A 21,922-nucleotide genomic window follows, 5' to 3' on the forward strand; every position below is an offset into this window, starting at 1 on the left:
GTTTTTCCATGGGAAAACTGTCAAAACGCACGCAAACGTATCAATTGTGTTTGGCCCATTAGAATTTACTGTGTTACGTTGCTCTTATAAAGTCGTGTTTTGCTTCTAATTGTAACCATTAGTGTTGTGTACAACAGTCAAGTGGAGGATTACTCACAAGAAGTGATATTATCGTTAAATCAGTTATCATCGGATCGGAATCGCTTCGACTGACTCTGCTGCGGCTGACTCTGCCCAAGCGAAATTCCTATACAAATCTTTATTTCAGTTTTTCACGATTTACTCAACTTAAGTCGTGATTTTCGTAGGAAGAAATATCATATAAACCCGTCGGAAACTTTAACGAATTTTTCTGCTGGGGAAATGAAAAAAATCCATCCAGCCGTTTTCGAGTTATGCGGATACGAACACAGACCATTTCATTTTTATATATAAGAGAAGATATATAAGAGAAGATATAAAAGAAGATATACCTGAATTTCAGTTGATGTTTATAAGGACGTGATGAAGAATCACCAACTTTTCTGATTCTGTCCTTCTTGTACTACTTTGATGAAGGACACTCGTTTCCGAAACACAACCCGCGCAGCTTACGAAGCTGGCCAAGAGCGTGCTCTTGATTCCCACAGTGCCATTCTAAAACAACTCAAATCGGAAATATTGACCGAATTGAAGTCTGAAATCAGGACAAACTTTACTCTATTTAACTCTAACTCGTATACCCCGAAGACATCTCATCAAATCGGTGTGGAACCGCGTCTGACTAAAAAGCGACGTCTGTTCAGTCCAGCAAAGAATGTTCTCCCGAAAGCTCAACCAGAACTTATGCAAGGAACTGGCAGTACGTTATCTCCTTCCACTGAAATAAAAATCGTTCCGAAGGCGCCACAAAAGATTTGGCTTTATTTATCTCGCATCGCACCAGAAGTTTCCGTCGATCAAGTAGCAGCACTTGCTAAAAAACGTATGGGCACTGACGACATCCAAGCTTTCCGGTTGGTTGCTAAAAACAGGGACGTTACTACATTGTCCTTCATATCTTTTAAAATTGGAATGAGTGCTGACCTGAAGCCCAAAGCACTCTCTTCAACAACATGGCCGAAAGGATTCGTATTCCGAGAATTCTCTGGCGACAGCTCTAATTCATTTTTTTGGCGACCAAGACTTCCATCAGCATCCAACGATCCATTGAGGCAAAAATGGTGGTGATAGAGTAAATTAACCATCTACTATTGGCGGATCACCGGGACGCAAACTTGCCAATGCTTCCTCAAGGAAGCCTCATATCCTCTCAACACAGTACAGCCGATCCCGTCAGCGTCCTGCAGCCGTCCCGGTCCTGTGTTTGAGCTTGGTAACTGGGGCTTCCAAACTCTTCATCCAGGCAAGTATCATGCTTCTACGAACCATTCGCTTCCTGATTCGCTTCTCGATTTTAGTCGCCTCACGTCGATAACACCATCGATTGTACGACAATTCACCGAAAACCAATTCCCCGAATGCAATTTCCCCGAATGTAATTTCCCCGAATGTAACAATTCCCCGAATGCAATTTCCCCGAATGTAACAATTCCCCGAATGTAACATTTCCCCGAATGGAACAATTCCCCGAAAACATAGTACCTCTTGCAAACACATCTTCGCAATCGACTGTATGCGTCCGAAAAAAAGCAGCGTTTAACGATACGTTCAAGTGTGTCTTATTGGACATTATGGGCGTGGGCGTGACCAGGAGTAATAATCCTCGATTTCGTGATTTTTATCCTAGATTGAAATCAAAGATCACACCTTCCTTGATTTCTGATAGCAATTTGAATAAGGATCAAAAGAAAAACATGAGTATCACTAGTGTCCAATCTACAAAGTAAACCGTAACTATGCTACGTTCATCCGCTCAATATCCTTTGGTAGTATTGGATATTCTTGATCCTCCAAGATATGTTTTTAAATTATAAAAATATCAGGGTAGAATGATTTCCAAGGTGCTTTTTGATCTATAATAGTCGAACAACGGCTGTGTTTTTTAAAGCGTTTTGGGTAATTTTTTTTTATTTTCGAAATTAAACTCCTGTCCTGTAAATACCTTCTTAAGAAGTTTGAGGCAATGGTTGATGTGAATCCTTTTAAAGAAAAATATTGCGTTTGCCCGAACTGAGGCAATGGTGAATGTGATTCCTTCTTTAAAAATAATGAATTTGCTCGGACTAATGCAATGGTAAATGCGTCGATTCTTTAGGGAGTGTTTCCCCAGATTATTATTATTATTATTATTATTATTCTATATTTAATAACACGTATCTGCCCAAAATAAGATAATATGGATGTAATCCATCTTTAAAAGAAATCATTTCCACGAAGTAAAGCAATGGTAGATGTGGTCCCTTCTTCAGAAATAGGCGTTAGCTCGAAATAATGCAAATATGAATGAATTTTGATGCCAATTTAGCTAGAATAAGAAAAATAGCAATATGTATTGAATGTATAATATTTTGATTGTACGACAATTCCCCGAAAACCAATTCCCCGAATGCAATTTCCCCGAATGCAATTTCCCCGAATAACAATTCCCCGAATGTAACATTTCCCCGAATGTAACAATTCCCCGAATGAAACAATTCCCCGAATGTAACATTTCCCCGAATGCTTCTCTCTTCTTTTTGAGTGCGGCACAAAGCGATTGGAGGATTTCTGATCCGGAGGTTGCGAGTTCGATTCTCGGTTCGGCTTAGGATGCTTCCGGGTGAGAAGCATTTTCGGCTCTTTGAGCACAGTGTGTCCATTGCACTTGCCACACAAGACATTCATGTAACTGGCAGGCACGGGAAAACTTTCAATAACTGTGGAAATGCTAGTAGAACACTAAGTTGAAAAACAGCCCAAGGCGAAGTGAAGAGATATCGCTTTCTTTAAATGTTTTAGTATCCTTGGTATGATGAATTCATCTGCCCAGTTTAAGGCAAAAGGAAGTGACAATGTCTATTTATTATATCTGGTAAGCGCGCTCCTATAGTGAACGAATTATCTCCTCTTCTTGCCTTATTATGGACAGACGTTCTCTCTCGAGACGCTTTATACTGGATAGACGAGTTTATATAAAGAAGGCATTATCTCCTCCATTAGCATTACATCGGGTAGACAGAATTATTTAAAGAAGGCACTGTCTCATTGATTCACTTTATTTCATACAAACGAGTTCATTTAAAGAAGAGACTATCTATCATCTTTGCCAGAATTGTTTCATTCGGGGAATTGTTTCATTCGGGGAAATATTAAATTCGGGGAAATGTTACATTCGGGGAAATGTTACATTCGGGGAATTGTTATTCGGGGAAATTGCATTCGGGAAAATTGCATTCGGGGAATTGGTTTTCGGGGAATTGTCGTACAATCAACACCATCAACTTCTTCAAAACTACGGATTCCGAGACGCCTGCCTGACAAAAGTTAAGAGCTACAGAGATGTTGCTACTCTCAAAATTCGTGTTCTACATATGTGGAGCAGATGCCGAAGCGCAGATTTGCCACATGCATTAAGGAACCCCTATTCCTCTCACCGCAGTCGTGCTCTTCCCGCCAGCGATCTGCAGCCGTCCCGGTCCTGTGTGTGAGCTGGGAGATGGGGTCTTCCGAAATCAACCTGCAGCCAAGTACCACTCCACTGCGAGCAATGCGCTTTCTCATTCTCCTTTCGTCTCAATTTCCAAATTCCGACGAGTGTCAGTATCCACTGAAAGCAACAGAGGCAGCTCACCGAAAGACGGTCTCGCAGACGCACCAAATCGCTCTCCATCCCTGACACCATCTAGCTCTTCAGTTATTAGGACTCCGGGGCGCGCTCTTATCACAAGCTTCATGGAAGACTCTAACCCTCTCGACTCAGTCGTGCCCATCCCGCCAACGTTCATCAGCCGTCCTGGCCCTGAGGTTGTTATCAGGCGAGTACCTTCAAGATTCGAACAGTTCGATTCCTCAATCAAACGCCCTTTCCAGTGCGTTGTTCAATGGCTCTCAGTCATCGGTCTGCGTGAACAGGATCGTCGCAGCAGAGGACGCCGCTGCAAGTGATTCCCGCTACCTGAGCATCTACTACCAAAACGTCAGGGGTCTGCGTACTAAGCCAACCGTTTTGAAGTTACGACTGCGATTACGATGTTGTTGTGCTATCAGAAACTTGGCTCAAATCCGGAGCTTTCATTGGACTACTCCATTTTTCGTTGCGACCGCAGCGAGTTTACCAGTGGTCTTCTAGAGGCGGTGGCGTACTGGTTGCAGTCAAACGTGAATTGCAATGTACCGAAGTGTCCCTATCTGATTGCTGTGCACTTGAACAAGTCGCAGTCACATTGAAACTCCCCCATAACTCTCTGCATATTTTCGGTATCTATCTTCGCCCAAATTCCGATTGCGAGCTTTATGCTACCCACTGTACGGCAGTGCAAAGCTTAATTGATAAATCATTCGTTAATGACGTTTTCCTGCTGCTTGGGGATTATAATCTCCCCATCTTCAATGGATCTTCGATGACGACATCAACGGCTATCTGGCAACTAACGCATCTAGCGAGCATGAAATTTCCCTTAGCGAAGCCATCTCGACATGTGGTTTGGTGCAAATCAACCCCTTCGTTAACCGTAACAATAGGCTGCTCGACTTTGTTTTCACAAATGTTTCTGACAACATGGACATCTCTCAGCCCGTTCTGCCGCTCATACCAATCGACGAGCACCATCCACCGGTAGTGTTACATATCGACACCTGCTACCTCATACCACGTTATTCAGACCAGGAACCGGATCCCATGGATTACGACATGCGGCGGTGCGATTTTACTTCACTTAATACAGAGCTTTCTGCGGTTGATTGGAGTCATCATTTCCATGGGCACTCAGTAGATGCTAACGTACTGCTGTTTTACAACAAGCTGTGTGAAATATTGCACTTAATAGCTCCTCGCCGTCGTCGCATTAATCGAGGTGTTAATAACAAGCCTTGGTGGAATGCTCAACTCAGAAACCTGCGCAACAGATTGAGGAAGCTACGCAAACAGTACATCGCTAACAAAACTGACGGGAACAGAGTTTCCCTCCATCAGGTAGAAACCTCTTATAACGAACTCCTCGATGCCAGTTACCGAAGATATATGAAGGACCTCGAATCAAATCTTAAAAATAATCCGTCCAGGTTTTGGAGATTTATCAAATCGCAAAAGACGGCTAATCAAGTTCCGAACAATGTTGTTTATGGTGACACTACAGCTACCACATCTAATGAAGCTGCGAACCTCTTCGCCGACTTTTTTTAGAGTGTGTTCAATGTGAACCCTCCGCAAACTCATCCAGGTAGTTTTTCGAATGTTCTACCGCACGATATTGATCTCGCGCCCTTTCTGTTCTCCGACCTAGAAGTGTTGAAAGCTCTTCGAGATTTAGCTGCTTCAAAAGGTGCCGGAGTGGATGGCCTAACACCTTTCCTGCTGAAAGCCTGTGCTGAATCACTAGCGGCTCCACTAACACTACTTTTCAACATATCGTTAAGTGAAAAAACGATCCCTGGACTATGGAAAACAGTAACGATGATTCCAATTCACAAATCTGGAAGTTTCCGCAAAGTTATAACTACCATGGAGTTTCCATTCTTTGTTGTGTTGGAAAACTTCTTGAATCATTAGTTCATAAAGTTTTGTTATCTGCTGTTAAACCATTCATTTCAATTCATTAGCACGGTTTTCTTCCTCAACGCTCTAGTACAACGAATCTGCTATGCTATTCTAATGCGCTCTTCCGTGAAGTCGAGAAGCGCAATCAGGTGGACAACGTATACATAAATTTTTCGAAAGCTTTCGACACAGTACCTCAACGAACTTGCCGTTGCAAAGTTACGCCACTTGGGTTTCCCTGAATGGATAGCAGATTGGATAATGTCATACCTGACTGGCAGAAAGGCTTTCGTTCGTGTTGATGCCTCACGGTCTAGGACTTTCAGCATTACCTCGGGTGTGCCCCAGGGCAGCGTGCTGGGACCTTTACTGTTTATTCTATATATCAATGACTTGACCAACTGCCTTACCTCTGCAAAGCTTCTGTACGCTGTCGACCTCAAAATTTTCAGAGTAATAAACCCTTTGCTGGAATGTGTTGCTCTACAAACTGATATTGACGTACTCCGCCGTTGGTGCGATGAAAACGGAATGAGCGTGAATGTGGCAAAATGTAAAGTCATCACCTTCTGCCGAATCATATCCCCAATAATGTAGAGCTATACTTTTGCCGATGCTGCACTAGAGCGTGTTTCATCGATTCGTGACTTGGGCGTTACAATGGACTCGAAATTGCGGTTCAACGGTTCAACATATTTCTGCAATAACAGCGAAGGCATTTTCAGTTTTTGGATTTATTCGTAGGAATGCAGCTTATTTCACCGATCGCGAGCAGCACAAGTCAGACAAAAATGGTTGCAGCAACTTAAATGTGACTGAATCTGGTCACATATGAGTTGCAGTAACCTATGTGAAACATATGTGCTGCTAGGGATGTTTATACCTTGAAAGCTTTGTACTGTGCACTAGTGAGGAGTATTTTGGAATATGCTGCCCCTATTTGGACGCCGTACCATACGACCCAAGTGATTCGCATTGAACGAGTTCAAAAGCAGTTCATCCGTTTTGCACTTCGGCACCTACCGTGAAACGATCCAATGCACTTACCTGACTATAGAGCATGATGTCAGCTAATTGACCTGGAACTACTCTCAACTAGACGACTCACCTTCAGTAGATGGGACACACGACACCTTCCATCCACTCCTGCGGCAGAACCTCATCCTCCCAAACCTTGGTAATTATCCAGTGCGGCGCTCTAGCCAGTGCCTCACCACCATGTTTAAGCAGCTCTCCTGGTAGTTAGTCAGACTCCAGGGACTTTGATGCTTTTCAGCCGGCCGTTCTCCTCCTGGATTTCCTGGAGATTTGGAGCCGAAGGTCGCATGTCCTGTGCGCGTGCTCCTAGGTTCATTACCATACCGAGACCGTTGTTTGCCACATCGCCATTCAGATGCTCTTCGTAGTGGCACCTTTGGATCACCTCACGCTCGTTCGTAAGAAGGTTCCCTTTTATGGCCTTACACATATCGGGCTGTGGCACGTGGCGCTTACGTGAATGGTTTAACTTCTCATAGAACTTTCGTGCGTTATTAGCGCGGTACAGTTGCTCCGTCTCTTCACGGTCTCGATCTTCCTGCTGGCGCTTTTTCCTTCGAAAATCGAGTTTTGTCTGTTCCGCGCCCGTTTGTATCGTGCCTCGTGCAGTGTCGCTCATTCTGCATTATTCTCCTCAACTAACTGCTCACGTTCGCCGTCATACCAGTCGTTTCTCTGATCCGGGAGCACCGTGCCTAGTGCAGTGGTTGCGGTGCTTCCAATGGCGGATCGAATATCTCTCCAGCCATCTTCATGAGACGCTGCGCCTAGTTGCTCTTCCGTTGGGAGTGCCTCTTCCAGCTGCTGCGCGTAGTGCTTTAACCAACTAAGCTACGAAGGACCTCCGTCGGCCTTCGCAACCGAGTGATTTGACTATGCGTCCAATTTGGGAATCTCGAGCTCATTCAGTAGCCGCTAGGTTGCGAAGGCCGACGGAGGTCCTTCGTAGCTTAGTTGGTTAAAGCACCAGTCTAACGTACTGTAGGGTCGTGGGTTCGAGTCCCATCAAAGGGAAAGTGGTTACCTCCAATACATTTTCCAAATCAATATCTTCCGCATAATGTACATATTCACATATGAGTTTTCACAACATTGTAAATTAATGTCCAAGTCGGGTGGTTTAATAGGCAATTAACTTTGATTGAACTAAGTAAAAAATGCTCTAAAAATGTTTGATACCCTTTAACATATTGCTTTAATAGTTCTCCAATATCCATCGGCGCTTAGAAAATATTCGGTGGCGAAGTCAAATTTTATACGGCGACACGTAATCTTTGACGGCGTAAGAGAACCGTCGTCTGCAACGCACAGATCTAACCGTAAGTCGGCCGTCTTGAATTCCACAATGGCGCCAAACACTGATTTTCGGCTGCCATTCAACGGCAATACCCATATTGCATAGGTTTTCAGTCATTTTTGCAATCCTGAATTTCCAAATGGCACCAAAAACCAATGTCCGGTTTCCGCTCATTGAGCCAGTTTCTAAGTTTTTGTCAATCAAATAGATTGAGAAACTTTTCACTTATCCATAATTTTTTCTACGTCTTTTCCAATTTTTCAATGGTTTTTACACTGTTTTTGACCCTTCCTTCGGAAGTGTCTATAATTTCACTTTGTATGCGTTACGCAGGCGTGTTATGTATTAATCTATCAATAAACCTCTTGAATTATGAAATAAAATGTATGCCAATTGAAACAAATTCACTTTAATATTGAAAATATAATTACAACAAGTGATATGATATGAAAATATGCTTATTTTTCGGATTTGTTTCAAAGAAACAATTGGTTTTAATTGAGGAACAGATAGAAGCATGTACCACAAAACCTTCTCAGAAAAGCAAAAACGTAAAAATTTGAAGGGATTTCAAAAATTTCTTTAGTGGAAGCTGGATAACAAATGTGAGCATGTTTTGAGATACAAATAGACCACTTATATGCATGTATGTGTGCGAATGTGTGCAAATTCTAAAATTTACTACCATATAAATCTCGCTCATTTTTAAGGTATTAAACATCATTAGTTTTACAAAATTAGGAAGCCACAAGGCAAAATATATGTTATTATTGAACGCTATTGAGTTTCGTTCAGATCAATGACTGATTAAGTTAGTTCTGGATTAATTAATATCAAGGACTCTGGAAATTAGGAGTATACATACTGCCAGCGTTACGATAGTTTCTACCCAACCATGTTACCACATGTTACAATAGCTATTCAATCCGACGAGCGCCTGATAGATAGGCAACCTGACGTACAGTGCGGAATCATTCGTTTTGTTGTCACTCAACCCATGGAATCCGCCTTTTGGTAGGCAATTAATTTGTCATTTACACTTTCAATCGCCGTGGGAGGTTGAGTAGTTTTATCTCGTTTTAAATACTGGAGTCCGAAAATATTTTCTTTTAATTAAGGAAGGGTCAAAATCTCACTGTAGGTGGATTATTCTGTTTTTTTTTTTAATTAACGCGGTTTTTTAAACGTTTTTTTTTTACGAGGCACGTATCCCCCTCGTAAAAACTGGGTGTATAGGGATTCGGAATCGGACCAGAATCAAGGGAGATAAGTCCATTTCTTTATAATCATTTCTAGTCGATATTCATTGTTGAGAATTGTTGATTTTACTGATTTTGACAATTGGTGTAGTTGTTCAAGCATTTAAAAAAACAAAACTTAATCCATCTACCTATCGGTGTTGTTCGGTTAGACACTTACACTTATTGTACAAGAAAGGAAAAACGCTACTTTGCCTTGGAATCGGTTCTAGCGGATTAGCTTGGAATGTCATGCTTACTAAGAACGATCCTCTTAGGACAGAATGGACATAAATCCTTTCAAGAAAAATGCCCATCAAGCCACAATCAGTTCGCCGATAAATCTTCACTTACCCTTTCGCAGCCGCCCGGCCAGGGCCCGGGTGGCAAGCACGATGGCCAACTTCGAGTGCGAGAAGGCATCCCTCGCGTGGAACCCGGGCGCCCAGCTGCCAACATTCAACGGATCCTCGATGTTCATCTTGCCGGCCGTGTACCCATGGGCGGACACATTAATTACCCGTCCTTGTGGAGCCCGCTCGAGCAGCGGCAGCAGCAGCTGAGTTAGCAAAAAGTGTCCTAAAATACGAAAAACAGTATGAGAGCGCCTGAACGAGAGGAAAACAACATCGGAAAAGCGTCCGAATTGGGACAAACGAGTTGCAGCGTTTTCAGAGAGTCAAACAAGTGTAAAATTGATACAAATTGCTATAGTAGCCGGCGGTTGTACACGGTTAGTTACAGAATTCGAAAAGAAGAAAAATAGCGAAAATATCGTGATAAATGGGGCTGAACGTGATATAATTTACAGTCATGGTAACACATGACCGTGTCATTATTGCCGTAGCTTGAGTTGTGTTGGTCATAAATATGGTTGATTTAGCTGCGATAATTATTATATCATTATAAAAAGAAGAAGCACTAAAGTGCAGGACGGCAATGTTGAAGTAATGCCAATAAGAAGAAGAAGCTATTGACCTGAACATGACCCTAAAATGTCATCCGTTTACAATTTGAACATTAACTCCCATAGCATAGACCATAGATCAATACCTAAATAATTACACTGCAAATGCGTCTCGAATCCATCGGTGGTTCGCTGCTCGGGATGAAATATGATGCCTGCATTGTTGATCAGTACGTCAACCTGCCGATGGTTGGTTTCAACCTCCCGCGCGAACCGTCGCACACAGTCGAACGACCGCAAATCCAGCGGAACCAGCTCCAACGAGGCACCGGGAATTTCGCGGATGATTGATTGCCGAGCGCGTTCGCCTTTCTCCAAATCGCGGCATGCCATGATGACGCGGGCAGACCGACGCGCCAGCTCTTTGCAAAGAGCCTGCCCAATGCCAGCACTCGCACCGGTTACGATAACCACCTGGTCCCGGACCAGGTTCGTATTGGGGCAAACCTGACCGCCCATATACATCCTGCGAATTGGAAATAGCACATGTAAAAGTAGGACGGTTAAGGAATAGGAAAAGTTATTTATTATTTTAGGGTAGTATCATGTTTGACCGCAATTAGCATAATTCGATTATGCTGATGATGTCTATTAGTCTCAATCGATATGGTGACTAGTGAACTGTCTCAGGATGAACATGATTTTAGTTTCATGGAACTCGAATTCTTGAACAAATTTTATCAAATAGGGTTTCTTACCCCATTCCCGGCCTAACATGCATACGACTGCATTATTTAATTGATATTTGTGACAGGAAGCAACTTTTCCTGAATTTCGTGGGCCGTGCAATACTGCAATGGGGTTCACTTCTGCTTAAAAATAGCTTTTCTTGGTAAACATCGTTTGAAAAAGCTTTTATTTGATTTAAATTAACGAGGTGCAGCACTCATTTCAGTCATAGCGATTTCATTTCCGGCCCACTTCCAACCCAGTTCCCTGCCTAAGCAAAATTTCGCTCAATCTCTCAAGTTCAACATCTTACTCTCATACTCTCTCAGGATGGTAGAAAATGCGACGTAAACAAAAATATGCATCTTCAACGCCGACATGATGCCAGATGGTATTATTTATAATATTTTTTATTTGGTTGAAAAGATATATTAACTCATCCAAATTACTTCCAAACGCTTAAATTATAAGAAGAGAAATTATTAGAGAATTATAAATAACATGATAGCGTCAACGTATTAGATAGTTTTCCTATGAACGATGAAGGACTTTTTTATTTTTTTTTTCATACTAAAAAAAGACTTCTGGCCTTTTGGCAGCACGGTGCGGCTAGAAGTTTTTATGCCGAGGTGAATTTTTGATCGGTTTGAGGATACATTTTTAATGTTTATATTAGTTGTGAAACGAATAAATAGAAAAGATTAAAGTGCGTGAGTTTAGAATTATTGTGTGGTGATTAAAAGCTTCAAGCAATGATTGTATCGACAACTGTGACGATTTTCAGGTAGGTGTTTATATGAAAATACCGTTCTGTAAAAGTGGAAAGGTTCACTCCGGCTCAGTGGTGTAACAACGGAGAGCGAATATTCGGAATCTACATATTTATTTTCTATAATTGGACCAATTAGAAATGAAATAAATGGATGAAAAATATTGAGTATTGTGCGAAATAAATCGGAGACTTTTTTTTAAATTATCAACCACTTACGGCTTCCAAAAAGTATAAATCCTTAGTTTTCTGTGCAGTGAGCCGAGAATCGGGTCCATAGGCCCAAGTAGTGATTTACCCTACATTAGGTAAAAATCTGACTGAATTTGTACAACAGCCAGTGGCGTAGCCAGAAAATTGGTCTGGGGGGGTTTTCTGAACAATTTTTTTTTCGAAAAAAAAAATTTCTTCCAAAAACTTTGTCTTTGGGGGGGGTTTTATACCCAAAACCACCCCCGTGGCTACGCCACTGACAACAGCATATTGGATTCCTATGATAATTATTTTATTGATACAATATTCAGACGGAGGTCGTAGTTGCAAAGGTACATAAGTAAATAAAAGTAAAAAAAAACGTTCCAGAGAACTGCCGTAATCTGAAAAAGTGACGTATGCGCCATTTTACAACACATGTTTTCATTTTTTCTGTTAAAGAGTACGATTAGTACTACTCGCTAACACCATTTTTGGAAAATGGCGTATACGTCACTTTGCCAGATTACGGCAGCAGAAGTGACTGGTGTTTCCGAAGCCATAACTTCAATCACGATGTACGTACTTTGTTAACTCACGTATTTTATTTTTTCGTCCGATGTGCACCTCGCCTTCTTATACCCGTCGAATCACTATCTAGAACATTTTTACCCGCTTATTGTCCGTTTTTTTTCATAACCTTTTTTTAACGTGATTTTTTTATTATCAATAAGTTCACCACATAAAACTTATTGTCCGACATTCTGGCTACATTTCCGGCCAACCGCAGTCGTCCGCTATTTGCATTGTGAACGATGGGTAATTCTCCCAAAAGCTCTTACAACTCGTGGTTCCATTCACCTGCACCGTCTTCCATATGTTCCCGACCTTAGATGGCACTTTTCTTCCGAAAACTCCAAGTACGCATTGGTCTTCCAAGAGCATTGTCCAGGTTTCGTGTTCGTAAAGGACTACCGTTCTATTGGGTTTTTTGTAGATAATTTGCTACGGAGCAAACTCTATTCGATCGCAGCGTCTTTCGTAATACTAATTCTTTTCTTATTGATATAATATATCAACCCCCACTGGGACATATTGCCGCTTGACAACTTAGTTTTCACTCAGCACTTCCACAGTTATTCACTGCGAGGTTTCTGTGCAAGTTACCTTTTACATATGTATGCAATCATTGTCGTATGATACATTCATGTCCAGTGTAGTCGAGAAAACTTCTTAAAGCGGAGACGAGCCAGCCTCGTGCTGAAAGTCTCCCTAATAAAGACAATAAAAAAACTTTCTAGAACGGACCGGGAATCCAGCCACCTTCAGTATGTTCTTGCTAGCCACGCTGCGAATGGCTAAAGAAGGTACCCAAAGTTCAAAGTATGTACTATTTCCTGCCACGATACGTCTCCGGAGTCCTCTGCTTGTATCATTGTCAAAGGTTACCAGTGAGCCAAAGTACACGAATTCTTCAACCACCTCGATTTCGTCACCACCGATACAAACTCGTGATGGGTGGCTTACGTTGTCTTCTTTTAAGCCTCTTCCTATCGTGTACTTTGCCTTCGAAGTGTCCGATCCGTTTAGCTTCCCTCTTCAGTCTGATGTAGGCTTCTTCTATCTTCTCAAAGTTATGTGCCATAATACATCAACGTTATCGGCGAAACCAAATAGCTGAACGGAATTCGTGAAAATCGAACCACTCGTTTCAATCCTTGCCCCTCGTATTAACCTCTCCAAAGCGGTGCAGGCAATACGAATAGTGGGCACGAAAGACCATCACCTTGCCGTGACCCTCTGCGCGTTTCAAAGGGCTCGAGAATGCCGCTGAAACGCTAACTAACCACATCGCCCGATCCATCGTTGTCGCCTTGACCAACCGTATCAATGTATCCGGAAGTCCATGTTCATGTGTTATCTGCCACAGCTGATCTTGATCGATTACATCATATGGCTTTGAAGTCGAGAAATAAATGATGTGTGGGCACGTTGAATTCACGGAGTTTCTGCAATACCTGGGGTACAACGAACACTTGGTCCGTGGTAGAGCGTTCGCACATTAATCCCGCCTGGTACTACCCCACGAAATCTCTTGCAATTCATGCTAGTCAGTGGTACCGAATTTGAGAGAGTAGCTTGTGCGTTAGTGCGCACAAGTGCGCTAGTGCGTTAGGGTTCTTTAATGATATAATTATTGAATAAAGGCAGTCTTAGTTAGGCAGTGTAGATGAGTAGAAACTTTTTTAAAAAGAACTCCCTGTAGAAGATTCGCGAAATGGCGCCCGAATAGGGACCTTCCAAGTGGGAATTGTATAAGTGTCCAGAAGTGGAAAATAGTAATAGTTCAAGTGTTGTACAAAAATCCAAAAAGTCAAGCCTCCATGAGTCGATGTTCTATGACTCTATATCGACTCATAGAGGCAAATTATGCCATATTAAAAAATATTTTCAGGGTTACTGTGATGGTCTCTTCAAACAGCTTTCCAAGGATTTTCTTCTCCACATCTCGATATTTCCATGAGTCGATGGTCCCTTCAATATCGACTCATGGAGTGTCAAGGAGTGTCAAGGAGCCAAGCCTATCACACCCGGTTCAACGAGCCTCCACAACGAAGACGAAGCGAAGTCCAGGACACCGTAGCGTAGGCTCGATCGCTATTAGGGACCCAAGTAGCGGACAGCAGCAAAAAGGATCATCCCGACGTAGCTGCCTGGTTCTTCCCCCACGAGTGAAGGTCACCACCCAAAAAGCATCTTTAATCCAAAAAGTCCAATGGAAATATTAACAATTTTGATACTATCGACACTGACAACTCAAACATGGACACTTCATTTGACCAGACTTGACAAACCTATTCTCGTTTTTGATCTTGGCATCTGTAGGATTCAGTATCAGTCATACAATTATTTGCATCATTTCAATATAGTAGCTATAAAAACCCATGTTTTAGACCTCAGGAATAAATTTGATGAAATAGAAACCAACCAATTTTCGGAGATTATACTACAGAAATTTGACGAAATTAATATCTCATTAGGAAATATAATTCCCTTCAGGAGACAGAAAAGATGGGATACCGTAGGGACCGTTTGGAAATTTATTGCAGGATCGCCTGATGCAAACGATCTTAAATTAATCAATTCAAGTATAAACAATTTGATTTACAATAATAACAAGCAAGTGAGGATGAATCGCGAAATGACTCTACAATGAAAAGAATCAGTTTTTAAAACCAAGGAAGCCATCCAACTATTTAAAGCGAAGTCTTCAGAATTATATTCAATTAATATTCTTTTTAACCTCAAAAATATGTATGAAAAAATTGAAAACATTATCGATACAATTATGTTAGCTAAATTAGGTATTTTAAATGAGAAAATCTTGACTAAAAATGAGTTAGAAATGTTCAGGAAGGATTTAGAAAAAGAAAACGTTACAATTCATTCATTATCTGAAGTAGTCACCTATGCCAAAACAGCGATTGCCACAAACACTCAGGAGATCGTACTATTCATCAAGTTGCCGAAACTAGATCCCAGAATTTTCCGCAAGATCCACGTATTCCCGATCCTCCATAATCATCAGCAAATTTATACATCGAAGAAGTTTTTCCTGGTTCATCCAACAGGAATGTTTACCGTCAAGACGCTCGATCCGATCATCTATAACGTTGAAGATACAGATGTAGCCGATTCCAAATGTATTCCAAATCTCTTAGATGGCAAAGCAGCCGTATGCAATTATACATTAAACCCCGTACAGCAAGAAGTCGTATCTCTCGACATAGGACATATACTTTTCAACACCGCCAACAATTTTACCCTGTCGTCCGACTGTGCCAATACTGAGAGGATTCTCTCTGGATCGTATATGATTCATTACGAAAACTGCACAATACGAATCAATAATGTTTCGTACACCAACAAACCCAGAAACATAACCGGAAACCTCATTCACCTCCCTTTGGACGGAATAACCATTACCAAAAATGGTGACATATTGAATCTCAGTATGGAACTTCTACACAAGCTACAAACGGAAACCCGAAAGGATTTGGATTTGTTGGGCCTGACAAGCAATAGTTTACACTTTCCACATTGGTCACTGTTTGGAGGATTCACCATTCTCCCTATCATAATCGGTTTCGTTATTCTCTTCAGCATTTTCTCCCACAGAATAACCAACGTAAAATTGGAAACGATACCACATATCAACGATCATCATGCTAACCCCAAGCCTACACCCAAAATAATCGTAACGTCATATCTACGTGAATATATACGTGGATTTTTTCCACAACACTTTTCACGTAACGGTTAAGTGACTCACAGGTACGGGAACTCAGTTCCACTCAATCGGATGTCACCAGCGTTTCACGTAAAAGCTACGTAACTGCTTCATGGCTTTGAAGGTTCATTTAATGTACTTTGTTTATTTTTCTACTTCCACAAATAAGAATAATAAACAATAAAAACCTTTTTTTTTATTTAAGAAAAAGGAAACAAACATATTTATAACTTTTAATTACACATGGGAAATTTGTTTTTATTATTAAATTCAGTGGTCATCTTCTGGTGTCCGGAAACCGAAGCAGAGCGCCGCAGAAAGCAATTGAAAAACTCGTTGTTTATATGTTGTGGGATGGAAAGTTGGATTTAGGTTGGTAGATTTCTCCATGATGAAGGTGATCAATTTGCTGCGAACATATGTGAATGCATTATTGCAGAACAGATCCAAAGATATCGTAAATAGTACTACCCTTATGAGAGATTGATAACTGCGTGATTGATAATTGTTGGCACACAACACTGACTTGCATATCCAGCATTTCGCGCACGGTAAAGGCTGCCGTTTTTGGCACTTGGCTGCCTAGAATTTGACAGCTGAGTGAGTTCTCAGCCAATGCATCAATGACATGAAATTCACGTATATCGTATAGTATATTTTGGTGAATTTCATGAACAATTTGTTCAATTTTCACGCTATACCCTTATGTTTTATATGCATCAGGTGAAATTAGTGGTATTGGTGAACTTTAGTGGCTACGTGATTTTTCCTGTAAAGTTTACGAGTAGATTATTTTGCGTGTAAGAAAAACACCGAAAACTTCAAACCATTTTCGGTAGCGGATACCATACCCCTGGAGGTTCATCACTAAGGAGGGGCGAGTTAGCAACGGTACAAACCGGACTTGGCAAATTCCATCGTCAGCAGTTTGGGCGACACACGGCTGGAGACATCGATGCATCATCAGCAGTTCGATCGACCGGCATCGAGGCCAATCGATTGGACTCCGGACGGAGCTGAGTAGGCAATTCGCTAGTGCGTTAGGGTTCTTTAATGATATAATTATTGAATAAAGTCAGTCTTAGTTAGGCAGTGTAGTTGAGTAGAACCTGTTTTAAAAAATACTCCCTGTAGGAGATTCGCGAAGTCGCGGTAGCTTAGTGTCCTGTATTAAAGATGAGGCATACGACAACTTCCATCCACAACTAAAATCAATGCAACTACTAATTCTGTCGCTGGCTTCCAAAAATAAATTTGATCTGCATTTGTTAGACTAGTTTCCTGGTTGAAGAAACTAATACTCAAATGAACATTGAATGGGATCAGTTTGTTCATTAAAGTAAGCGCTAGAGCGCTACAATGCGTTACTCTTCAAATCGTGCTTCGTTAACGTGTTCGTTAAAAATCTGAGAATGTATACACAATTAGTTCATGCCGAAATTGTGAATTTAAAACGCAGTAATCTTCTTATTGATGCATGACAATGGAAAGATAAGACTATGCATTGGATCATTCGACCAACGGAACATGAAAATTCGATTAAATTGGAAGTGTTCAAACTCCAAAATATGTACATTTGGAGGGCTTCTCAGAAAGTTGCAATATTAAGACATTAATCAACAATTGATGCTCATTTCAAATTACTATTTCCTAAATAAGACTCCCATCCATGGTATAGTGTGATTTCCGTTTGTTTCAAACTTGCCCTTAGATAGATACAAGCCGTTATTCGTAAGCACTTTCTCTAAGGGTCCAATATCAACATTTACGCTAAATATCTCTTTTTGGGTATTCATAGCTTGTCACGCTTAAACTTTCACCTTTTTTGAATACATTAGAAAGTTCTGCTGATTGTACAATGTTCCGAAACAGTTTAAAGATATTCAATAAGACTAGCAGCTCCGATCCGCTTCAAAAAAAACTGAAGCGTTATAGAAGCAGGGGAACTCAGTTTAAAATGTGCCAGTCAGGAAATATGTGCCATTGCAATTTCCGAGTTGTTAAACTGAGTTTAGTTACAATATCGATGGCAGCTGACGTCATGTTCCCTTCCCAGATGACTGAATTCAAAATATTTGTTGAGGTATCTATAATAAAATTAGAAACCCTGACCTAGCGGTGTTGGTGCCTTTCTCGTGCAAAAAAAATACTAAAGAATACGAGTGAGTGTTTTTTAGCGTGTTTTGCGCATAGAAAATAGTATTTTGGCCTTAACTTCTGATCCCATAGTCCAATCTGGCCAATTTTCAATAGCAAACAATGGGACAGGATTTTAAGTCGAATGGAACTTGCTGGGGAACATCCACAAATTACGTAACGCTTAGAGGAGGGAGGGGGTTGAGTAAAGTGTGACGATCCATTCACAATTTTCAGACGCTACATACAAAAAATTCAATTTTTGAGTTGCTCAAAGTTCAATTTTTGAGTTGCGTAATTAATGGATCTTCCCTTGCGAGTGATTCGGCCAATGCTAAATTTCAAAAAGTGTGTCTACAAAATTTTGTACACATACACACATACACACAAACAGACATCATCGACTTTGCGTCATCGAAGCATAATATCAGTAAGGACCTCAAGAGGAGCTTGCTGAAACTTCGAAAGTCGATGTTGGACGCCAAGCTGGAGAGGGCGGTCGGGACGGCCAAGTCTAGACCCTTGAAATCCGTGGAGTCGAGGTCTACCCAGACTGAGGCCCAAGGATTCGCGGACTCGGGCAAGGTCGAATCGACCGAGGGCGTGCCAGCGAAGACGGTGGTGCCAAAGTCTACCCAGACTGAGGCTCAAGTGTTTGCTCCAATGGAGCAGACACAAAAACGGGGGAGACAGTCTCCAGGGGATGAGCTCCCTTGGGGCCACTCCAAAACGCGGAGGGTTACTACCCCGAACAAGGGTAGTGGGGCTGGCAAGCTGAACCCCGGCCAGGTACCTCCAAAACCGGGGGAGGAAGAACCTGGAAAGGTCCGTCCACCCATGAAAGACGGTGGTAAGGGGTTACGGCAGGCTGAGAGCTCTCAGCCGCACCAGACCAGGGAAATAGAGGCGGATGACGCCTCCCTGGACCCTGGTCAAGAACATGAGGAAACCGAAGACGTCAAGGGCCGAAAAGAAGGCCCAGGTGAATGAGGGTAGCAAGAAGTCTAGGGTAGGCGCCAATCGCTCCAGGGGCGATGCCCTAGTCATCACGGCGGACGAGGCCAAGTACTCGGACGTCTTGAAGGCGATGAGGAGTGACGTCAAGCTTGGTGAACTCGGCGCCAACGTACGTCGTATAAGACGTATCCGGATGGGCGAGATGATCCTCGAGCTGAAGCGGGGCGTCTCGCAAAAGGGCGCCGCCTTCAAGAAGTTGGCGGAGGAAGTCCTAGAACAAGTGGCCGCGCGAAGAACAACATGGTATCGTCGCTTTCGCGGCGTCGGTCAACCGGGCGGGTTCCGAGCCTGAGGACGGAAAGGGGTCCTCGTCAAGGCTGGGACAGGAGTGGGCACCGCGTCGGCAAGTCCCTCTGTGTGTTGGGGAATAGACTCCGCAGACTGCGTGGTTGGCGAAGTGCAGCCATGAACCGAGCTGAATGGAGAAGTCTTTTATGTGCAGCACAGGCCACTCCGGCCTTAGTCTGATGATAAATAAATAAATAAATTCATTTCCGTTTAAGGGGCGTTGCAATATGCCACGCATCTGACTTCCTGGGTGATTTGGAATTCAATGTGTTTCAAATCAGAAACAAAACAGATAAGTTGCATTATTAATAACTTTTCGATTCATTGCTGTTACGGCAATGTTTCTGATATGTTGCAAAACAATTTGAGCTCAGCTGAGCAGTATTTTATTTTTGACAGTCCCCTGCTTGTTCCGTATAAGGTGCAATGAAGTTACAATTGACTTTGTTGTTTATGTAGTGTACTTGTAGCAGAATCTAAAAACAGAATTGATGGTGTAATGGTTATAGTAAAAGGTTACAAATCTCAAGGTCCATGGTTCGATTCCCGGTTAGTTTTTGTGTTTTTATTTTCATTGTAGCAGCAAGATGTTGCAAATAGGCTCCATCTCTTGCGCTTTATGTATCACAAAGGAGTTCCAAATACGACGCGTTGTGCATAACTCTGACCTTTAGTTGTGCATAACTCAGACCTTTAAAGCGAGTCATGATGTTCGGTGCTGCAAGGACACGCAGCTAACCTCGAGGGTGCGTCGTGCACTGGCCCCCCTTTGAAGCATTACTTTCTGGTTGTACCGAAGGGACTATGGGCTTGGCGGCAATGGAAACGGTTTAGCGGGTCGGGGATGTAGTCCTGCCTCCCTCGGTGATCCTTAACCCCGCACTTCCTGGACAACCCAGAATGTCTGTTGAGCAGATTCCCCCTCCATTGCTTAGGAAGAAAAAAAAAACACAAACAGACATGGGTCTCCGAGCCTTCTATCAAAAGTTCGGTTTTGGAGTGATCATATAGCCTTTACGTATACTTAGTATACGAGAAAGGCAAAAACTCAAGTAAAATTGTGTTTTTCTCCTTTTTGATAAAATTTAGACTTCCGTTACAATAACCTTAACATATGTCATGGAGAACAAATTAATTATGATTGTGCCAAGTTACTAAAAATTTACAACAATTTTCATAGAAAACACACATTTTGATAAAAACTTTGCATTTTTTTTTTTTTTTGGCATAGAACCACTGCGTCCATTGAGTTGAACTTTTGTGGTATACCCCTGATTACTCTTAACTATGTATTCGCATCTTGTAGGTTGATCACCATTTGTCAAGTAAACAACCTAAGACGCGTCTTTCTCAGTCCGGTATAATTGAGTTAATAAAACCCACTACCTTTCCAGGACTTGCAGTCCAAAAATCTCCTGGTTGCGTAAAGCCACTACAGTCGACTCTCTACATCTCGATATTCTATATCTCGATATCTCTCCCTATGTCGATGGTTTCCTCAGTCCCTTCAAACTACATACTTTTGAGCTTTCACATCTCGATAACCTCCCTATATCGATATCTCTCTATCTCGATGTGCTCTGATCATATTTTGTTCAGGATTCATTCTACTTATGTCGATATGTTCGAATTTTTAGGCTACTAGACCATCTTTGGACAATAACAAACACATCAACAACAGGAAACGACATTTGTTTTATTGTCGTTTTTCATATCAACGAGCTTTTGTGGATCTAGTAGGGGAGGAGGTTCGGTTGTGGGCACCCTTTTGTGTTTGGTCCATAACTTTGGCCCTGGTTGATCTTATGTCGACATTTGCATAGCAATCGAAAGCTAAACTTATAACCTTACTACTAGCAAAGAAATTAATATGATTTCATCGATTTAGAAAAAAATATTGACAATTTAGAAAATTTGACATTTTTGGACATTTTCATTTCGTGGTTCGGTTCTGGGCACCCTTGAAAACTTAGCTAAAAATAAAGAAGCATGAATAAAAACCACCCAGATTTAAAGACAATGAATACTTTATTCATTCTAAACGCCAGGAGACGCTAAAAAAACTCAAATCAATTCACCTAGCAGTGATGATGCCTCCCTCGGTGCATTAAGGAGGATGTTGAAAAAAATCACATAAGAAAGGTCTAAAATAGCACTTCAGGTAAATGGGTATTAATTTTTCATTGATTTACGTTTTATTGGTATGCATCACAGTCAAAAAAATCCTGATTAATCACCCTAGCGGCAATAGTGCCTTTCTCGTTCATTTCAAAAAATAATATTTTGGCCATAAATTTTGATCCCATAGTCCGATCTGACCAATTTTCAATAGGAAACAATGGGAAAGCATTCCCCGTCGAATGC

General features: G+C 41.7%; 1 protein-coding gene across 1 annotated transcript in view; it reads right to left on the reverse strand.

Moving 5' to 3' along the window:
- The window catches only part of LOC134209741 (retinol dehydrogenase 12), a 30,775-nt gene that overhangs the window by 4,827 nt on the left and 4,026 nt on the right, over positions 1-21,922 (reverse strand). The window contains exons 2-3 of the mRNA XM_062685758.1: positions 10,283-10,662; positions 9,584-9,808 (exon numbers count right to left, since the gene is read on the reverse strand). Of these exons, the coding sequence (XP_062541742.1) occupies positions 9,584-9,808; positions 10,283-10,662 (605 nt within the window). The remainder of the gene's footprint in view (positions 1-9,583; positions 9,809-10,282; positions 10,663-21,922) is intronic.

Source organism: Armigeres subalbatus, chromosome 1 (genome assembly GCF_024139115.2).
Source record: "Armigeres subalbatus isolate Guangzhou_Male chromosome 1, GZ_Asu_2, whole genome shotgun sequence".
In the NCBI taxonomy this organism is placed as follows: Eukaryota; Metazoa; Arthropoda; class Insecta; order Diptera; family Culicidae; genus Armigeres; species Armigeres subalbatus.